This window comes from Heteronotia binoei, chromosome 5 (assembly GCF_032191835.1).
Source record: "Heteronotia binoei isolate CCM8104 ecotype False Entrance Well chromosome 5, APGP_CSIRO_Hbin_v1, whole genome shotgun sequence".
NCBI lineage: Eukaryota > Metazoa > Chordata > Lepidosauria > Squamata > Gekkonidae > Heteronotia > Heteronotia binoei.
This window is the reverse complement of record NC_083227.1, coordinates 146,075,273-146,097,892: the sequence shown is the minus strand read 5'-3', so window position 1 is coordinate 146,097,892 and position 22,620 is coordinate 146,075,273. Positions and strand designations below refer to the sequence as shown.

The window sequence follows — 22,620 nt, the reverse complement described above, 5'->3', positions numbered from 1 at the left end:
TCTCAGTAAAAGAGTACTACATAAGAAATCACTAATTAAATGGAAAAGACAGGACTTAATGCAGTATTGACAAATAAATAAATGGTTACGGGAACAAGATAATTGATTAATATAACCATGATTTTCATTTGGAAATGTAAGCTAATTGAAATGAAGCTCAATTAGATGGTCTAAATCAGGGGTCCTCAACCTTTTTAAATAGGGGGCCAGTTCACTGTCCCTCAGACTGTTGGAGGGCCGGACTGCCGTTACTGTACAAGGCCGCGGGCCGTCAGTTCTCCGTCTTCTGCATCTCTCTCCCTTCCCCACACCACACACCCTGGCCTGGGAACTCACCTCACCTCGGTATCACCTCACACTCTGTCTCCGCCGCCTCAGCCCAGTGCCGGAAGTGTGCGTTGCTAACGCAAGTTTAGGTCGAACGTCACTTCCGGTCTGATTTTTCCATAACCCGGCGGGCCGCATAAACGTCCTCAGCGGGCCGCATCTGGCCCGCGGGCCGTAGGTTGAGGACCCCTGGTCTAAATACTGCGAACAACACATCTGACACTTACTACACAAACCACAAAAATCTGAATTATCCAAGGACACAACACCATTATTCACTGGACCCTTTCCAACAATCAGGGTGTTGGCTTTGCAGAGTGGGAGCCAGTGCAATATTGCTCTTTTCTGTGCTAGTCAAGTTAGAAACTTTGGGCCACATCAGAGGAGACCATGCTGTGTAGAGGAGACCATCCTTTGTACCATAATAATGTACAAGTTTCCAGGAAGAAAAATGCTGGCACAGGAAGGAAACCATGTTATGGGCCCTTCCCATGTAATCTGAGGTTTCTAATGTTACCTTTGTGGTGTGATATGGCAATACTTATGCAGGCACTTTGCCACAAAAGTAATGTTAGAGGATCCCATAAAGTCTCACCTATATGGTTTTTCCAAGGAAGTATTAGCTTTTCCTTGTTTGAATCCACAGAAAAGTTTGTACGGCAAGAACGTTTTACAGATGGAGATATGTTATCATTGTTTTTCAAGTTTGTCAAGCATTAGTTACAATACTTCCAAAGAACAACGTGTTGATGAAATTTATCATAGGGAATTGATGACCTGTGTTGTATTCCATACCTCTTTCAACTGTCTGTATTGCTTTACAATTTTCTGTTAGTGCCATGACAGAAGTGGATGCAAAGTAGTTATGACCATTGTGGCAGAATGGGCTTGCTCAGGCCTGCAAACCCTCTTCCAGAGCCAGTTTGGTGTAGTGGTTAAGTGTGCGGACTCTTAACTGGGAGAACCGGGTTTGATTCCCCACTCCTCCACTTGCACCTGCTGGCATGGCCTTGGGTCAGCCATAGCTCTGGCAGAGGTTGTCCTTGAAAGGGCAGCTGCTGTGAGAGCCCTCTCTAGCCCCACCCACCTCGCAGGGTGTCTGTTGTGGGGGAGGAAGGTAAAGGAGATTGTGAGCCGCTCTGAGACTCTTTGGAGTGGAGGGTGGGATATAAATCCAATATCATCATCATCATCTTTCCAAGATTTTCCCAACACTGAAGTGGCTTTTCTCTCTCTCCAGTATAGCACCACCACCACCACCACCTGACCTTTGTAAGGAATTGCCCACTATGAGGGTCAGGACTCCTAGCTTCCTTTCCAAGCTCTGAGGCCTTGCCCTTGTGTCTCCTGCTGTCCAGTGTCTGGTCACCACGGGGACAGTTTACTTCCTTGTGTACCCCTGGAGGAACAGCCACTTGTAAACTGCCAGCCTTCCCCCTCGTAGGGCTCTTTTTAAAATAGCATGCTAGAGATGGTACTGGTCTATGTGGTACAGAGAACCACTGCCAGCATCTTAAAGTTATATTTATTTAAAAGTTCACAAGCATATTTTTAGCATAGCACCAGACTGAGCAAGGGATCCTCTGTCCTTCTCTCTATATATGCCCTATCAATAGTTAAGATATAGAACAGGAGTTGCAAATCTCTAGTGTTCCCTTGCCTTGAAGCTTTCTGTAGCTCTCCAAGCAAGCACATGATCAATGGCTGCCTGCTTCTGACCCCTGTTGAGAGTTTAGAATCAGAATCATAGAGTTGGAAGGGGCCATTCAGGCCATCTAGTCCAGGGATGTCAAACTCATCTTATGAGGGCCAGATTTGACACAAATGGGACTTTGTGGGGCCGAGTCGTGTGTGTCATAAAATGAATTGCCAGGTAGTGGAGATACAAACTTTATAAAGGATACAGATATACATAATTAATTAATATTATTTTACATTTAAAACATGCTTAAAACTCTTTTTGATGTTTAAAATGGAAAGATGGGGGAATACTGGGATTTGGCAATGCAATTTTTAAAATAAAACATGAAGAAAAGGCACAAAGATCACAGCAGAAATTAAAAATATAAAATGCTCTGAGACTGGGAAAACATGAAATGCTTAGGTATTGCAAGCTTCTCTCCCCACACTCCCTCCCGAGTCTACTCAAATTGACAACGGCACTCTCCACTATAATATCCCCCTTCAGATGTGGGTTCCCAGGTTAGAGTACTCACTAAGCACCAGTTCATTCCTCAGAGACAAACTGGCTCAAAGGAGCAACCTTTTATTTTCAAGGAGCTTCAACTGGCCATAAATGCTGCAAAAAGCTGCCTTAGCTCCAGTCCATTGAAATACATTGCAGCACAAAGTTGCAAGAAAAACACAGAATGGATTTTCTGTTAAGAACAGTGGAATGGATTTTCTGTTAAGATCAGTGGGTGCAGAGATCTCAAAATGAAATCCATTCTGTGTTTTGCTTTCAGCTTTGCAAGCCCAGAAGTCAGCAAAGACAAGGCAGAAGGAGCTGAAAATGGCATCTGCAGCATCAGGGCTTCAAAGGGTGAGGACAGAAGGAGGAAGAGGGGGAGAAAAGAACCCCACGGGCCTGATTAAAGCCCTGGGCAGGCCGGGTGTTTGACAGCCCTGATTTAGTCTAACCTCCGCTCAATGCAGGATCAGCCTAGATCATCCCTGACAAGTGTTCTTCCAGCTGCTGCTTAAAGACTGCCAGTGAGGGGGAGCTCACCACCTCCCTCGGTAGCTGATTCCACTGTTGAACAACTCTTACTGTAAAAAAGCCTTTCCCAATAAACACATTACTGCAAGACCTCTCCTCTACTGCCAACAGGAACTCCTTGTCCTCCTCTAAGAGGCAGCCCTTCAAAAAAAAAAAAGCAATCATGTCCCCCTCAACCTCCTCTTCTCCAGACTGAATATTCCCAAGTCCCTCAGCCTTTCCTCATGCTCAATTAAAAAAGAGAGAGAGAGAACCAAGTACAGCTCAGACTGCCTTTTAGAGAAGGGGGAGATGATTGGTGGAGATGTCTGCAAATATGTGGAATTTTTAAAAAGGCTTTTCTAAAAGGTATTGTGTTATTACTATTTTATCCATGTTCCTTAAAAAACAATCCTGAAGATCACATGAAAGAGAGAAGGGGGACTTCAATGAAAATCAGGTGTGAAAGAGAAACCACTGCTAAAAATGGAGATAAAATTGATTACCGTCGGATGTCTGGAATCTCACTGCAAGAGCAATTTCATATGGAACTATATCAGCAAACAGACTACCATCCTGGTGTGGAAGGTCTCTAAACTGCTGTGAGAGAGTGGTGGCAGAGTGCCTTCGTTGATGACAGATCTGCTCTAGGCCCCTTTTAGCTGGGCTTCAGATCCAGCAATAAATGGCATTGTTTTTTACTAAATAATTAATGGGGGTTTATTTTAATTGCCTGTGAAATTTTTAGGCAGCTTTTCCCCTCCCCCTCACTCTTGTATGGAACTGTTATTGGATGTATTACACTGTTTGTACTTCCAACACTTCTCTAGCAGTGAAATTCAATTTATTGGAATATATTAATTTATTGGAATTTTGTTTATTGTGAAATCAATTTTATATGATATAATATTCTTATAAATTTCATTGTTCTTTCATTTGTATGGTCTTGTATCATTCCACTGTTCACTGTATATAAGACTGTATATAAGGCTGTTCAGTGTATATAAGACAGCTCTGTAGTCTGCCCACAGTTTCTAGAAAAAGGCAGACAAGAAATGAAGTAAACTAAATTCCATATGAATATGGAATTCCATATGAATCTCACTGAATGATGTCATATGAGGGGCACCATATTCTTTAGACATTCTAAAGAATATGACGCTTTAGACATTCCAAGACTTATACTGATGGCCACATCTGTCTTATTAATGTGGTACTCCATAAAGGGGTTTGTCAAGCTGATGCCCTCGTAATCCAGTACTGAAGAAGACCTTTGCATTCCGTAGGGCCTTTAAAAAGCTGGGTCTGTGGCTGTTCATTTCTACTGCTGCTACCAGGAGCAGTCCAAGGGCGCATGGTGCCCTAGGCCAGGGCTGGCCAATGGTAGCTCTCCAGATGTTTTTTGCCTACAAATCCCATCAGCCCCAGCCATTGGCCATGCTGGCTGGGGCTGATGGGAGTTGTAGGCAAAAAAACATCTGGAGAGCTACCATTGGCCACCCCTGTGCTAGGCAAAGCCCCTCCCCGCCAGCCTCCTCCGCAGTGCCTGCCCCACCACCCACACCCTTCCCGTCGTCGCAGGCTATGGGCAAAGCTGGAGGAAGGCAGGGAGGGTGCCCAGCCGGCGCCCAGCCTCTGTGGCAGTCTCTGAAGGGGGCAGGGAGGAGGGTAGGGAGAGCCCTCTGAGACGGTGGGGAGGGCAACCAGCTGGTGCACAGCCTCTGCATGCTCTCTAATGTTGCAGAGGTTGCGTGCCAGCTGGGCACCCTCCCCACCCTCCTCTGGCTTTGATTGCAGCTTGGTGGGGGGGGCGGAAGTGTGGGAGCAGAGGTGCAGGCACCACAGGGGAGGGCAGCGGGCAGTGCAGCAGGGCAGGCATTTGTCTATGGCACTGGGCTGGGAGGGGGTGCCTAATTTGGCACCCTCCTGACCCAATGCCCTAGGCAAATGCCTAATTTGCCTAGTGGCAGGGCCACCATTGGCTACTACTGCTGGTGTTGGTTATATCTTATAGTTTAGTGACAGTTTATACACTGTTTTATTTTAAGTGAGTTGCTTGAGGGCCTCTGGTGAGTGAAAATGTGGCAAATAAATTAACAAAAAAAGCAAAAAATAGGAGTGGGAAAAAATCATCTGAAACTGTCTGGAGAATCTTTCAAAGGAAATCAGTTTTAGTAGTATAGTTTTGACAAGGTTTGGGTACAGGTTTTTGACAATGAAAAACACTCTACCTTCTTTTCCCCCCCTTAAACCAGTGTAAGTGAACCTCTGGAGTATGCATTTTATTCCACCTGTCGAGCAATTTAATTTATGCTGGTCGAAAAGCCATTGCCACTGCCACAGAACTTTCTCTTTCTCATTCCCATACATCACGTTATCTATGGCAGGATACAGAACCACATTCCGTTCTTTACTAATGACTTTTCTACTTTACTTATTTGGCTGAAAATTGGAAAGCACTCTGTTTTAAGCAATAATTTTCTGAGCTCCTTATTATAAGTTGAGCTAAATCATCCTATTGGTACTTTCTGAATTTGAACAAATCATTCAAAGTCTCCTGCTGTGACAAACTGCTTACAAAAAAAGATTTTGCAGAAGTTAATTCTTTTATTATACTGTTACTATCTGTTTGATGCAAAGAAAATCACATTTAAATGTCATAATTAGTGAATTGCAAATCATTCAGGGAAATTAAAACCTAGAAAAGTAAAAGAATAAAGAACATAAAGATATCCTACTATAAGCCAAAATTCATAACTGGCTATCACCACTTTATTTCGGGGTTGTATGGACATGCACACATGAACTTTGGTGCAGGTGTGTTTTCTGAAGCTTTGTAGTACAGCATTTTAAATGATGAAAAGAGCTAAGCTGAACTTTTGTACAAGATGCAATGTACATGACTTTTAAATGGCTGAAAGGTTGGGGTTTTTTGTTAGATACATCTAATGAAAAAAGCTTGTTCTTCAGAATGTGCATATATAAGACATAAAAAGTAGAGCCATTTGGCTTTAAGTACTATGACCTTGTTTTTCCTTTGTGCAAAAAATGTGACAATTATTATAATTGGATTCTGTTATTTAGTTCCACATTTGGTGCCAAGCACTGCAAACAAGATAAGAAACACTTCCTTAAATGTCATATATTTAATATAATGGCTTGGCACATCATTTGAGTATCAAGGGTTACAAGGAGTATGTGTGTGGCATTCATCCTAGGTGCCAAAGATATCAAGTCAGCACCTGAATGTTACGTAAGTGAACAGATAATGTCAAATACAATTACCTTTTGCTGTAATATACCCTGGCTCTGATCCAGGTAGAACTGAACAGAGCTAGTCACATGCAACAGCAGTCCCATATGGAGGTACTTAAATCCATCTGTATTAAAAGATGCAACCAAATCAGTTCAGTGAATGACATTATTTGGGACTTGGGAATGACATTATTTTTAAACCTGCTGGTAAAGGAGGTGCAATTGTTTTAAATAAAGAGGACTAAATGAAGGAGGTTTATAGGCACCTGAGATATATTTTCCAAGTGTATGCTCAATCCCACCCAATTGATAGAGAGGTTAATTTGACTCTTTTTTTGTCAATTTTTGTTTGTTTTTGCTCCTTGTCAGAAACAGTCTTGGGGAAAAAACCTTACAATTCTATATTTTTCGTTTAAAAATGTCTTTAGCAAGTGTATTAAAAGGTATTAAAATTTTAGATGATACTTTCATGATTTGGAAGAACCCTGAGGAGGTGTTAAATCAATTTGAGGAGTATATTAATTCAGTCAATGAATCTATCAAACGATATTAAATTTGATTGCCATCAAATTTGGTTTTTTGCAGATGTTCAGATCAGTTGCGTTGGTTCCTTTATTTGTACAGATGTGTACAAGAAGCCCACAGATGTCAAATCTTTGTTCTTATAGCTTTCAACCTTGACGTCTGAATTTACCTTATTCCTTTCACCATTTACAACCACTGACATCTTTTATCAGATATCCTGAAATGTAATCTTAAACTTCTGCCTTTAAACATAAGGGTCAGTTTTGTCCATAGTACAGAATTACATCTCTCAAACCACTTTCAACTGTAACAGAAGAGCTGGTTTGGTGTAGTGGTTAAGTGTGCGGACTCTTATCTGGGAGAACCGGGTTTGATTCCCCACTCCTCCACTTGCACCTGCTGGAATGGTCTTGGGTCAGCCATAGCTCTGGCAGAGGTTGTCCTTGAAAGGGCAGCTGCTGTGAGAGCTCTCTCCAGCCCCACCCACCTCACAGGGTGTCTGTTGTGGGGGAGGAAGGTAAAGGAGATTGTGAGCCGCTCTGAGACTCTTCGGAGTGGGGGGTGGGATATAAGTCCAATATCTTCATCTACCTCATCTGTTGTGGGGGAGGAAGGTAAAGGAGATTGTAGGCTGCTCTGAGCCTCTATCCTTGAAAGGGCAGCTGCTGTGAGAGCCCTCTCCAGCCCCACCCACCTCACAGGGTGTCTGTTGTGGGGGAGGAAGGTAAAGGAGATTGTGAGCCGCTCTGAGACTCTTCGGAGTGGAGGGCGGGATATAAATCCAATATCTTCTATCTTCTTCTTCTTGTAGGGGGAAAAACACTTTTACCAATTCCGCAGTTGCTGTTGCTGTGCCCCTAGGCTTGCTGCGCGGGTGCATTTTGACCCGTGGCTCCCTCCAGTTCTCCCCGCACCTTCCCAAACTTTTTTTTAGAGATCGGGGAGAATTGGAAGGAGCTGTGGGCACCGGTGGAGAATTGATTACTTGATCCAAGGAAAGCAGAAGCCCAGGAGCGGAGCAACAGTAACTGCAGAATTGGTATGAGAAGGTATTTCCCATTTCAACACTGTAGCGTTTACCAGAATTGTCTGAAGGTTAACTCAATTGAAAATTCTGTGTGTATTAAGAGATATTATATTAAAGGGTTTATGAATTGTAACACCAGAAGAGTAATATATGCAATACAATGTTCCTGTAAGCTTACGTATGTTGGGATGACTACAGGACCAGTTAAGACAAGGATTACAGAACCAAGAGCTACATTAGAACTGGCAAGACTTCAGCACAACTCGTGAAACAGTTATGTGCTGCAAAACATACTGACAAGGACCTTCATTTCTGGATTATTGAGAAAATTCCAGCCTCAGGACTTTAGTTTATCAACAACTGAAGAGAAGAGAGGCCTTTTGGATCTATACCCTGAAAACCATGGCTCCTATGGGTCTGAACAAGGAGCTTTACTGGACAAGATATTTTTTTTGTCCTTAATTGAGGTTTTGGTAACTGTTTGCCATTATATGTTATTTTTATATACTCCTTTAATTGATACCTGTGGTAACTGTGGGGTTATCTACTGTTACCACAGGGTGTTTTTATAAAGGTAATTAAGAGTCTTATCTATTTACTGTGTGCTAAAGTCTTAGCTATATTTGCTTAATGGAAGGACAGGAATACAACTATATGTTACTTGGAGCCAGTACTGGTTTGTATACATGTTTACATTTTGCCATCTCTTATTCATGTCTGGTTAATTATACACATTTAATAGAAACATGTTTCAACTTATTTACAGGACAATATATTAGATGCTTTTGAGATTTTTTTTTCCTGCTGAGGCAATTTGCTGCACTAACAGTGCCTATAAGATGAGGTAAATGTTCACTGATGACATGCAGCTATTTCTCTTGATGGGTGGTCAGCTGGTTGCCAAGGAATTGGAAGATGTGAATTTAGCTGAGGAATTGGAGGCCATGGTTGGGTGATTAAAACAGAGTCAGCTGAAATTGAATCTGAGTAAGATGAAGGTTCTGTGGCTGGGTAGGGGGGAGCTGAGGTTGACTGGGTTGCCAACTTCCGACACTCAATCATGTGCTCCTATCACCAGCACAGACTGTCAAGAGTCTGGGCATGACTCTGGATGCCACCCTATCTATGGAGGTCCAAATTGTGAAAGTTGCCAAGCTGGCATTCCTCCAACTGCACCAGATTAGGCAAATGGCCCTATACCTGTCTTGTCCCAACCTAGCTACAGAAATCCATGCAACAGTCACCTCCAGGATAGACTACCACCATTCACTTTACATGGGTCTATATTTGCACTTGACCCAGAAGCTCCAGCTGTTCCAGAACATGGCCATGTGGGTCCTCACTGGGACCCCTTGGACAGCACATTTTCAACCTGTGGTGCGTGAGCTGCACTGGCTCCCAGTGAGCACCAGGATCAGGTTCAAGGTCTTGGTCAAGGACCCACATCCCTTCAAAACAGTCTCTCTCAGTATGCCCCCAGAAGAATATTACGTTCTAGGAATAAGACCACCTGGTGGTCCCTGGCCTGAGAATGATCTGGCTGTCCTCAAACCAGGGCCAGGGCTTTTGTGGCCCTGGCCCTGCCTGGTGGACCACTCTGCTAGAAAATATCCATGCCCTGTGGGATTTACTACCTTTCCACAGGGCATGTAAGGCAGAGATGTTTTGCCAGGCATTTGGTTGAAGACAACAATGAGACAGTATAAAATCTGGCGCTCTCATACTTGCCCCACCCACTGTAACCCCTCCCTCCGAGCAGCTTCCAGAAACATCTTTCATCCACCATCTCAAGACATGTTTTAGATTTCGATACATTTTAGGTATTTTAAATTTGGATATGAGGGCAATTTGGCTGTGACATCTATCACCCCATTGATCGCCAGGGTTTATTTGGCTGATCTGGCTGGCTAGGCGGGTGTCCCCTGCCTCCCTCATCACTCCACGTGCGTCCCTCCCAAATCTGTGTGCTTGATGGAAGAGGACGACCATCCCAGATAGGAGGGTACCGTTCTTCAGTCAAAGGTATTTTAAATTTTTACCAAATTATTTCTTGTCTTTGATTGTTGTAAGTCACCCTGAGCCCTGCTTGCAGGGAAGGGCAACTAAGAAACCCAATTTAATAAATAAATACATTTTAAAAACAAATTTTACAAACTTTGAATTTGTAATTTATTGATTTTACATTTTACTTTTTTGTTTGTTTGCTTATGTTTTCTATGTTTCAGCAGCATAATATAAAGCAGACCTGGCTCTTTGCTTAGTATATATTCCTTGTATTTTTGTAATGTTCCATGGTTGTATATTGTTATTTCACGACCACTGAAGAAAATGTGTTTGATCTTTTAAGGTTTATGATCTTATAAGGTTTATACATTACTGTGTTATGTATAAAGGAGTATTTTGTACTCATTTTTTTATATTCTACACCTTTTTATTCTTGGGTTTGACGAAGACTTTTCATCAATAAATGTATAAACTTAGGAATAAGTTCTAACATATTTTACATTTTAGCTCAATAACTTTTCAATTTCACTCATTTAAATATTGTTCCTCTACAGCTTCTTTTCTGGTTTTGATCTCTGTTGCAGTTGTTTCCTTTTTGTTCAACTTTTCCTCTAATCCACCTGTAATGCAAGCATAAAGAATTACAGGTGGATTAGAGGAAAATCAAATGTTGACTGCGGCCAGTATAAGCTTACATTGGCAACAGTCAGCATTTGATTTCTATTCTCTTCCCTGTTCTGCCCTGAACTGACAACAGTTTTTTCCTTCCTATGCAGAAACTGCCTGACCTGATGCAATGAACCTTTATTCATGAAATTCACTAGACACACAAAAGCCAGGACAAAGCCTGACATCCCAGTTGGTTTCATCTATAATACATACTGCTGCAAAAACAAATGCAGTGGGCCAAAGCAGAAATTTTAAAAAGGTGACACTGTATCATTAATTCAAGAAGGCACAAAAGGGCACTTTTCAGAATGTCATGGTACATAGTTTTGAAAAAGGAGAACCTCAAGCACTAACCAACCCGCCTTTATTTGTTCTTTCTTCTGTCTTCCCTTTTTCCCTCTCCCTGGCAGCCTTTCCATGAGAAAAGTCTGACTGAGTAGCAAAGTGTCCAGTTGCTGGGGCTGGGCTAGGCTTGGCACAGTTGCAGAGTGGCTGCTGGGCAGGTAGGCAATGAGTTTCCAGTGGTTGCCCCTAGTGAGTTCTCCCCACTAGAAAAGAGACAGGACCCTTTCCAGGGCTGTTTTGGCTCCCTAGTCCACCCCATTGCCTCCCCCCCAAAAAACATTACGTTCCAAAACCCAATACATGGGACACTCAGAAATACGGTTGTGGTTGCCTAGCAATCTCTAAAATAGTAATTGAGAACTCAGTGGCCATTATTTTCTTAAAGCTACAGGCATTCTATTATTTTGAACAGTTTTAATCATCCACTGTTTTTTTAAAAAATTCTGCAATTTGTTTTGTAATTTGTTTGAAATACCTTTATCCAGGTGGTGGAACCAAGGAGAGAACTGTACCATGAGTTCTGAATAATTTTGAGGGATTCTGCCCACTGTTCAGCTCTTGAAAAAGAACAAGGCAGCCCATGGATATGTATACACTCAAGCCTCCTGCTTACAGCCTCTGTGTCCTTACACTTTTCACTGAAAATTGGTATCAGCTTTCATTAAATCATTTTTCCAATCATTGCCAATATATTCCCATTCCCCCAAAAAGGCTGAAAAAGTAGTTCTTGTAATTTGTAATTTTTTTGTCAACATCTGGTCCTCCAAGCAATTATGAAGTTGACCAATCCTTCAAAATTGCTCCTCTTTCCAATCTTTCCTTTCCCTCTAGTGAGACATGCCTTTTGGCATGTTATCTGAGAACTCTTACTCTGGCAAAAATACCATTGTTGGCGAACAGCCAGAGTAGTATTGCTATGTAAAAATGTCTGAACAGCTGTTATGAATAAATGATGTCAAGTGAACATCTCTATAGAGTTTATACTCTCACTTTCCCACAGGGTAAATGTGATATCTGGAAATTCCTACAGTGGAAAGCCTCTTGAGGTCCCCAAGATGTAACTAGATGTTTTTATATGCAAATAGAAGTGTCCAAGATAAAATGGAGGAGCTGGAATGCTTAGTGACCAAGGAAATCCTAGATACTGTGGGCATTTCAGAAACTTGGTGGGATGAGACCAATCAGTGGGATACAGTGATTCCTGGATATAAATTATATTGGAATAATGGGGAGGGGAGGGTCAGAGGTAGAGTGCTCTGTATGTCAGAGCGGGTATACAGTCCAGTAAAACTGAGAATAAACAGGTTGCTTACCTGTAACTGATGATCTTCGAGTGGTCATCTGTGCAGTCACACACATGGGTCTTGCCGCAGGCAATGGATCCATACCTCGGAGCTCCAATAGCTCGCCTATAACGTCTTTTGGCGCGCTTTCCTCCCGCTCTGGGGAGCAGGCAGCGACCGCGCATGCCTGGAGCGGGGGGAGAGCGCCCATTCCACTCAGTTTCTTCCAGCCGCCGCCGGCATTGACACTATACAAGGTTAAGCAACAATTACAAGAGGCCAGCAGCGGGGAAGGCTGGGTGGGCGTGTGTGACTGCACAGATGACCACTCGAAGATCATCAGTTACAGGTAAGCAACCTGTTTATCTTCTTCGTGGTCTCTGTGCAGTCCCACACATGGGTGACTAGCCAGCTAGATGACCTGGAGGAGGGTGCTGGTAAAGAAGAAAGTTAGTTACAGAAACCAATCAGATCACATGCAATCACCCATCATGCGACATGGTATGCAGCGTAAAGATGGAAGCGGATGCACTCACCCCTGGCTTCAGTGGAAGATGGATCTGAGGACCGCTTGACCGAAGGAGGCGTCACGTCTCGCACGAACGTCCAACGCATAATGGGAGACGAACGTGGATGGAGAGGACCAGGATGCAGCCGCACAAATGTCCTCTAGAGAAACGCCTTGTAGAAAGGCCGAAGACGTCGAGACCGCTCTAGTAGAGTGGGCCTTAAGGCCTTCGGGCAAAGGCTGTTTAGCCAGTTCGTAGCACAACCTGATGGCACTGACTACCCACTTCGACAGACGTTGGGTAGAAATTTTAAGACCCTTGTGAGGGTTTCCATAGGCCACAAACAGGTTAGGGTCCTTACGGAAAGGTTGTGTACGGTCAAGGTAGAAGGATAAAGCCCTTCTAACGTCCAAGGAATGTAGGGCCCGTTGACCCTGGTCGGATGGGTTGGAGAAAAAGGTTGGTAGGGAAGTTGAGGTTGATAGGTGGAACTGGGAGACAACCTTAGGCAGGAACGCAGGGTCCGGTCGCAAAACAACTTTGTCCTTGTGGAAAATGGTGTAGGGAGGATCGTAGCGGAAGGCGCACAAGTCACTTGCCCGTTTGCCCGAGGTAAGGGCTACGAGTAATGCTGTCTTCCAGGAAAGAAGGTTGAGGTCTATGGTAGCCATAGGCTCAAAGGGGGCTTTCATCAGGCAGGAAAGGACTAACGATAAACTCCAAGTCGGAACAAAGGGCTTAACAGGTGGGTTGAGGTGCAACATGCCCTTAAGAAAGGACTTTGATAAAGGATGGGAGAACACAGTCTTGCCATCAATCGGATTGTGGAAAGCAGAAACCGCAGAAAGGTGAACCTTCAAGGAGGAATAACAGAGACCCGATTTCTGTAGAGAAAGCAGGTAGTCCAGGATTAGGGGAAGTGGAGCCGTTTCCGGCTGTAGATGAGAAGATGTCGCAAAGGAACAGAAGCGCTTCCATTTACGCTGATAAGAAAGTCTCGTGGAAGGCTTTCTTGCGTTGAGTATGACATTGGCTACCTCTGTTGAGAGGTAGGTGGATGTATTCTCCAGGCAGCCAGGGCCAGGACTCGAGGGTTGTGATGAAGAACCTGACCGTTGGCTTGAGACGGGAGGTCGCCCGCAGGAGGAAGCCGGCAGTAAGTGTGGCGTGACAGTTGAAGCAGCCGCGTGAACCACGGTTGCCGAGGCCACCATGGCACAATGAGGATGCAGTCTGTGCCATCCCGAGCTATTTTCACCAACACACGTGTCAGAAGGGGGGTCGGTGGAAAGAAGTAGTGAAGGGGACCTGTCCAATTGTGCAGAAATGCGTCGTTGCCCCTCCTGCAATAAAACTGAGGACACTTGGCATTGTCCCTGGACGCAAAGGCGTCCACCTTGGGTGTTCCGAAGCAACGGAAGATGCGCCGAAGGTAGATCGGATTGATGGACCATTCGTGGTCGTCTATGCGAATCCTGCTGAGGGAGTCGGCCAAAATATTCTCCACCCCGGGAAGATGAATGGCAGTCATGAATATGTTGTGCTTGACACACCATTCCCAAAGCAGTACGGCTATACGGCAGAGACGGAGGGATCTGGTGCCCCCTTGCTTGTTTATGTAATAAACAGTTGCCATATTGTCCGTAGAGATCTGGACATGCTGGCCCTTTATTAGTGGAAGAAATGATTGAAGAGCTCTGTGCACCGCGATCAGTTCTAAGCAGTTTATATGCATGAGGCTCTCGGCGGTCGTCCAAAGCCCTCTGACAGTTTTGTCCTCTAGGTGGGCTCCCCATCCCCACTTGGAGGCATCTGTTGTTATTGTGGCCGTCGGGGAAGTCGGTAGAAACGGCTTGCCCTCGAGGAGATTGTTGGGTACAGTCCACCACGTGAGCGATAGAAGTGCTCTCTGTGGAACAGTGAGCAGAACAGCTTGGGGTTGCGTTTGAGGGTGGTAAGCTCGGACAAACCAGGTTTGTAGTTGTCGCATTCGCAGTCTGGCAAAATGAAGGACAGATGTAGTAGTGGCCATAAGGCCCAGCAGGCGTTGGATTGTGAACGCAGACTGACGAGGTTGTTGTTGAACTGACTTGGCTAGGGCAATAATAGTGTGTGCCCGATCCTCGGGAAGAAAGGCTCGATGCAGAGAGGTGCAGAGAAGGGCGCCTATAAACTTGAGGTCCTGGGTAGGTGTGAGGTGCGATTTTGATGCATTCACGCGAAGGCCCAGGGAGCTCAGAAGAGTGAGAGCTGTGTCGAGGTTGTGCTCCAATTGCTGTTGTGTCGGGGCCACAAGGAGCCAGTCGTCGATGTATGGGAAGACTGGGATGTTCCGAGTGCGAAGCGCAGCTGCCACAACCGCCATGCACTTGGTGAACACGCGCGGCGCAGTGGAAAGGCCGAAAGGTAGGGACACATATTGGTAGTGGTCCGGGCCCATGGCAAATCGCAGATACTTCCGATGTTGAGGTCGAATGGTCACATGGAAGTAAGCGTCCTGAAGGTCTAGGGAAGCCATCCAGGAATTCCTGGGAATAAGGGGCAAGATGGACTGCAGGGAGATCATTCTGAACTTCCTGTATGCGATGTGCTTGTTGAGCTTCCTTAGATCTAGAATGGGACGCCTTCCTCCATCCCTCTTGGGAACTAGGAAGTATCTTGAATAGAAGCCTGTCCCCCGATGTAGGGGGGGAATGGGCTCGATGGCTTCCTTGTGGAGCAAGTCCAGAATCTCCTGACGGAGGAGAGAGGACGGAGGGGTAGCTGTGAAATAGTGGTGGCGAGGTGGAGAAATGAACTCGATTGCGTAACTTAGACGCACGATGGTCAGCACCCAGGAATCGGTTGTTATCGAGTTCCAAGTGGGAAGGAATGGTGACAGACGTGTTTGGAAAAACGGTTCGGGAAAGTCAAAGAGACTGTTTAGAAGGAAGGGAGGACTTTTTAGGCTGTTGTGACCGCGGCCTCTGTTGAAACTGAGGTTTCTGCTGGCCAGTCTTTCTCTTCCAGAAATCAGGACGCTTAGGTGACCTTTGGCGCCTTTGAAATGATGGTCTCCAGGGCTTTGCACGGTTGGAATGCTGGGAGAACGGTTGGGAAACTCCCAAGCGCTTAGCACGCTTGCGGCCGTCATCCACCGAGGCTAGGACCTCGTCAGTAGAAGCATGGAAAAGGCCGAGGCCATCGAAGGGGAGGTCTTCGATCTTTTGTTTAATGTCCGGTTGTAAATTTGTGGACCTCAGCCAGGCGTGGCGACGTAGGGCAACAGAGGACGCAAAGACCCTGGAAGAGCAGGAGACAGCATGGCGTATGGTGTTGATCTGTTGCTTCGACACTCTAGAGAGCTCTGATACCAAGCCGGAGGCCGTTCTTTGGGAGGGTTCAGGAAGGGCGGGAATAAGAGGCGTAAATTGGTTGGCCAAGTTGAAGACATAAGCCGAAAAGTAGGCTAAATAATTGTTCAGTTTAGAATTTGTGGAGGCAAGGTTGAATATCTTTCTTGCCAGGGTGTCTAATTTCCTGCCTTCACGGTCAGGAGGTGTCGGATGTCTGGACGGCTTGGCCTTAGTGGCTGAGTGCACGATAATCGAGTTGGGTGCCGGATGAGAAGCAAGAAATTTAGCCTCAGGAGCGTGAACTCTGTAGAGAGAGTCAAAGCGTTTAGCGGTTGGTGGGACCGAGGCAGGTTTGTCCCAGGTTTCGGAGGCCTTCGAGGTGCACCGGAAGCATAGGAAGCAATGAGCCAGGTGGAAAGTCCGTTTGCACGAGGTCGTGTACAACGTCAGAGACCTTAGGTGAGCCCGACGGAAGAGTAATGTTGAGGGCTTCGGCCATGGTGGTGATTAGATGGAGATAGGCCTTGGACGCATCTGATGGAGAGAGTCGGGGCTGTGGTACCGAGTCCGAGGCTACCGAGTCAGGGCGGTCCTCAGAGTCTGACGATGCTGACGATTCAGGGTCGGAGCGGGAATCCTCACCGGAGGGAGGATGTGGAGGCCGGATCGGGTCCGAAGGAACGGTCTTAGGTTTCACTGTCTGAGCAGGTTGGTCTGTAGGAGTGGAGACCGGAGGGGCAATCGAGGCCGAGGCTGATGGAGTGCGCGGTCTAGCGTCCTCTGCCTGGTGGTGGTCCTGGGATCGCTGTAGATCGGAGAGACGTACGCATTCCCGAAGCCTATCACGGAGTCGAGGGGAGTAGCGAGAGTAATCAGGCTCTCGGATCCGAGCCCGAGGATAGTCATGTTCTCGGGTCCGATCTTGATCGCGGGATCGAGAAGAGAGGTCACGGTCGAAGCCACGGGGGCGTGGCTCTCGGATCCGATCTCGAGAGTAATCACGGGGTCAAGGAGAAGAGAAGTCACGGTCGAAACCACGAGCCCGTGGAGAGTCACGGAGTCGTCGGGAGAAGTCACGGAGTCGATCGCGGGGTCTAGGAGAGTCCTCGTAGCGGTATGGGGAATAAGCTGAACCCTCCAGAGATGGAGACCGAGAAGGACGATGGAAACGAGAGTAGTGACGGTCGTATCTGGGAGTGGCATAGTAGTCGCGATAATAATCCGAGGAGTCGGAGTCTCGGCGCCGACGTGGTGACCTGGAGCGGTCCTTGAGGAGCGGGGACCGGGATCGGGCTCGACGTGAGGGTGAGCGAGAGCGACCCTTGTTGGAGGCCTGAGCGGCCAAGTCCTTGTAGAGGGGAGAGATCCCGATGTCTCGGAAGTCCTTATACAGGGGAGAAATCCCGATGTCTCGGAAGGATCCGATTCGAAGCGGAGGTTTAAGGTAGGTCTGGGTAGACTCGGTGGTGAGATCGGGTTCAAGAAAGTCGGTCGGGACCACGCTGTGCACCGAAGGCGAACGAGAGTGGACTGGTATGACCTCCACTGCTGTGGATGTGTGAGGTGTCAGTTGGGGCATGTCGGTGATGACGTCCGACGGAACCGACAACTCAGGCGGAAGAGCAGGTTGTGTTGGAGTCGCAGGATCCATAGACGTCGAAGTCGAGATTGGAGCCTGAGGCTTCTTGGGAGCCGAGTGCGAGTGGAGTTTCCTCGGAGCCGAATCGGCCGATCCGGAAGGACGAGATTTTTTGTGCGCCGGATCCGTAGATTCCAAATGGCGCGATTTCTTCGAAGCCTTATGGCCGGTCTCGGCGTGCTTCGAAGACCTTTTATCGGACTTGTGTTTCTGTTTGGAGAGAGACACGTCCGTAGAAGCCGAATCTCCCGCTTGTTGTTGGGGAGGCGGCGAGTCCGATGCGGGCATAGCCCTTAAGGACAATTCAATCAGGAAACTCCGGAGCCTTGCCGCACGGTTTTTCCGGGCCTGCTTTCCGAAGTTCGCACAATGAGGGCAGGAATCAACTCGGTGAGATTCCCCCAAGCAAAAAAGGCAGTGGCTGTGGCCGTCTGAAGTAGGGATTTTGGTCCCACAGCGCGTGTACTTTTTGAAGGTAACTTTCCCTTCCATGCGCTCCGGACAAGGGAGGGGGGGAAGGGAGAAAAGGGGAAAGATAGCGCAGAAACGGTTTTTTTTTTTTTTTTTTTAGATTTTTCGGGACGAAAGCGAAGATATAAGAAAAGGAAAATACGATACCAGGAGGAAAAAGGTCGAAAGGATGAGGTAATGGACGAGCTAAGGAGGAACGCAGCGAGGAAGGTGTTGTCCGGGCGGCGGTAGGAAAGAAACTGGGTGGAATGGGCGCTCTCCCCCCGCTCCAGGCATGCGCGGTCGCTGCCTGCTCCCCAGAGCGGGAGGAAAGCGCGCCAAAAGATGTTATAGGCGAGCTATTGGAGCTCCGAGGTATGGATCCGTTGCCTGCGGCAAGACCCATGTGTGGGACTGCACAGAGACCACGAAGAAGATCTAAGAGAAATAGATTCTCTTACAGAAACATTATGGATGGAAATAGTGGGCTCAGCAGGAAGCTTAACTCTGAGAGTTTATTATTACCCATCAGATCAAAGTTTAGAGGATGATTTAAAAACAGCAAAAGGATTAAGAAAAGCAGCTAGATGAAATAACTGTGTCATAATTTATGATTTTAACTACCCATTGGATCAATATGTGTTCAAGTCAGTTTCTAGTTATTCCAGATCAGTTTCTAGACATTCTCAATGACTGCGCCATGGAGCAGATGGTCGCAGAACCATCTGCTCCATGGCACAGTTACTGAAAATACGGAGGGTGATATCCCTTTGGGAAGCTTGGAGACTGCTTCAAACTACAATACTGGAAGCTAAGATACAATGTATACCACAGATTAGGAAAGGTACAAATAGGCATTAAAAAGGCCTGCATGATTAATGAACAAAGTAATGGAAGCAGTAAAAGGTAAGAAGGATTCCTTTAAGTGATAGAAGACCAGTCTGCATGAGGTAAATACAGAGACGGCATGTCCATTAGGCAGCATTCAGCAGCTGCCTAGGGCACCGGCTCTTCGGGGCGCTCTTCGGGGGCCCGCTACCGCACAGACGAAGACACGGTCCGCGAGCTCTCCGCCAGTGTTCCATGTGGCTCCCTTTGAAGCTGGCTCCCTTTGAAGCAAGGGGCAGGAGGGCCGCGCAGAGCACTGGCGGGGAGCGTCTTTGGCTGGGCGGCGGCGCTCCCCACCAGTGCTCCGCGCGGCCCTCCCACCCCTTGCTTCAAAGGGAGCCACATGGAGTGCTGGCGGGGAGCGCGCACAGCCCGCTGCCGCTGCCACCCAGTCAAAGATGCTCCCCGCCAGTGCTCCGCGGCCCTCCCATCCCTTGCTTCAAAGGAAACCAGCTGGTTCCCTTTGAAGCAGGGGGCAAGAGGACCGCGTGGAGCACTGGCGGGGAGCGCACACCCTGATGACATCACTTTTAGTGATGTTTTCAGGCCGCGTGCACAGCGCACCAAAAAATTTTTTTAGCAGGGACCCGCTTTTGGCCTGGGGCGCTGGAAAGGCCAGCGCTAGACCTGGGTAAATAAAAGGGAGCACAGGTTCTGGCAAATAAACACGTCAGTGATTACGCTGGTGGAAAAGGGAACTATGAGTGATATATTGCAAAAAACATAGACCGACAATTACAATTTCCTCAAATACTTTAGCAGCAGAAAACTAGCTGGAGATGCAGTGGATTTGAGAGTAATCAGTGAAGTGTCTAAGTTTGCAGATGACACTAAGTTAGATGACACTAAGTGAGAACCAGGGAGGAGTGTGAGGAGCTCCAGAGGGATCTGTCAACGCTGGATGAGTGGAAATCAATGTGGCAAGTGAGGTTCAATGTGGGCAAGTGCACAGTAATGCACATTGGAGCCAAAACAGCTAACAATAAATGTATGTTGACGGGGTCCAAACTGATGGAGGCTGACCAGGATACAGACCTTGGAGTCCTGTTAGATAACTCTCTGAAGAAGTTGACTTAATGTGTGACTGCAATAAAAAAGGCAACTGCTATGCTGGGGATTATTAGGAAGGAGACTGAAAACAAATCAGCCAGTATCATTATGCCCCTGTATAAATCTATGGTGCAGCCTCATTTGGAATCCTGTGTACAGTTTTGGTCAGTGCACCTTATAAAAGATGTTATAGAAGAAGAAGAATTGCAGATTTATACCCCGCCCTTCTCTCTGAATCAGAGACTCAGAGCGGCTTACAATCTCCTTTATCTTCTCCTCCCACAATAGACATCCTGAGAGGTGGGTGGGGCTGAGAGGGCTCTCACAGCAGCTGCCCTTTCAAGGACAACCTCTGTGATAGCTATGGCTGACCCAAGGCCATTCCAGCAGGTGCAAGTGGAGGAGTGGGGAATCAAATCCGGTTCTCCCAGATAAGAGTCCACGCACTTAACCACTACACCAAATTGGCTCTCTTGGGAAAGGTATAGAGAAGGGCAACTAAAATGATTATGGGGATGGAACACCTTCGCTATGATGAAAGTTCCAAGATCTAGCTAGGGCTCTTTAGCTTGGAGAAATGATGACTGCAAGATGACATAATAGGGGTTTACAAAATTATGCATGGGATATTTCTCACAATTTAAGAACTCACAGGCACTCAATGAAATTAATGAATAGTTATATTAGAACAGATAAAAAGAAGTATTTCTTCATTCAAAGAATAACTAATGCCCTTCAGTTATCAAATTTTGGAATGAAGTTCTTCACTCAACTGAACTTATCGCTTCCCACTGGATACCCCTTAATCCCTCTCTGATCTTTCTGAATTATTGGGGGTCTCTCTCTATCCCTAAAGCTCGCCAAGAACTGATTACTAGCCTACTAGTTGGTGCCAAGGCTTCAATTGCCTCTTTCTGGAAAGCCTCTACCGACATTGACTACCTGCTTTGCCAAAGTGTGGGATCGCTGCACAATGGAAAACAATTCACTCCAATCTGCAGCACTCCAATTCTTCTGATTTCTATTCTAAATGGTTTCCCTTTGTTGACTATGTTACTTCTCAGGAAATTCCTCCTTACAACCCCTTTTGTATGTCTGTGCTCCTCTTTTAACTCCTAGCTGCATAGCCTTTGGGCGCTGTTTTTGTTTTATGGCAAAATTTTTGTTCACTCTAAATCCTCTAATTTTTTTTCTATATTCTTCTTTAGCTCTCAACTCATCTAGTCTCCCCACCCCCTTCTTCCTTTCCTTCTTTTTCTGTATATATGTGTTTGGACTGATATTTGAATATGGCCTCCTTATAACTTTAAGCATGCTTTCTCATGTTAGAATTGTTTATAATATTACAAGCAGTAGTTTTTACTTATTTATGTATCTTTAATTCTGTACTGCAGAATGACATGTACTCTGTACCAAAGCCTTATACTCATTTATCTATTTTCATCAAGTTCAACTTGTTGTATTTTATTGAGATTTCAATAAACTTTTGAAAAGTTAAAAAAAGAGTAACGAACACATGGAATTCATTGCTGCAGGAATGCAGCCTGAAGTGATGGAAGTGATAGCAGCTACAAACTTAGGGCGTTTTCCCACAGAGCTTACCTCGGAGCGACGTCCCTCTTCACCGCGCAGCGTCTGCGCGGATTTCCCACCAACTGCTCTGCATAACCAGGAAGTGCCGGACCTTTTGCGTCGCAGATGTAAACCGCTAAAAACCAGTTTACGTTAGCGACGCAAAAGTCGCGGCTCTTCCTGGTTATGTGGAGCAGTTGGTGGGAAATCCGCGCAGACGCTGCGCGGTGAAGAGGGACGTCGCTCCGAGGTAAGCTCTGTGGGAAAACACCCATAGACAGCTTCAAGAGGAGACTGGATAAACATATGGAGCAGAGATCCATTAGTCACAAGGTATAGATGAAACACTATGTCTAACATGTCTCATTCCTGCCTTACTGGACTTCCATTAAAGTACACAATTCTTACCTGTGTCTGGGTTAACCTGCCTCCACAGTACACTCACCTTTTGGATTAATGACACCATATCCTTTGACCAAGCAGCAGGATACATTACTGTGGCTGTCTTGAACACATGGGCAATTTCCATAGCAGTAGTACTGGAGCGGATATGATATGGCCTCTGGGGGGGGTGAGGAAGCAAAAAAACAATTTTGAACCTTACCTTCTGTCCAGCAACACAAATCTAATCTCTCAGTTTTAGAGCTATTATGGAAAGAAGTCTCCAAACAGACACTCACTGGCGTTTTCCAGATTGTAGCTGCCTTTCAGATTTTCATGGACGTCATGGCAATTTTGATGATTGCACTATTTGTGTGTTCAGTTCACCCTTACATGTTCCCCCCAACATCCCCCCCCCCCATCATGGTTCTGTTTGTTTACCTCCACATTGACAACTGATTATCTGGGGAGGTCTGTTTTTTTTCTTTGCACAGGTGCTGAAGCACTGCAGTGTTTCAGGCAGCCTCAAGAGGGCTGCATAATCCTCACTGAAGTACATTCCCTGCCTATCACACACCACCACAATTTCAGGATGATCCTGCCCCAGAACACATGAGCAGGGCATGATCCCCTGACATGAGAGTAGCCCCATTAGCTTCCGTA

The 22,620-nt window shown here is 46.1% G+C and overlaps 1 protein-coding gene across 1 annotated transcript in view; it reads right to left on the bottom strand.

Annotated features, from left to right (window-relative positions):
- STK32A (serine/threonine kinase 32A) overlaps positions 1–22,620 on the bottom strand; it is a 168,226-nt gene that overhangs the window by 10,215 nt on the left and 135,391 nt on the right. The window contains exon 9 of the mRNA XM_060240559.1: positions 22,022–22,138. Within this exon, the coding sequence (XP_060096542.1) occupies positions 22,022–22,138 (117 nt within the window). The remainder of the gene's footprint in view (positions 1–22,021; positions 22,139–22,620) is intronic.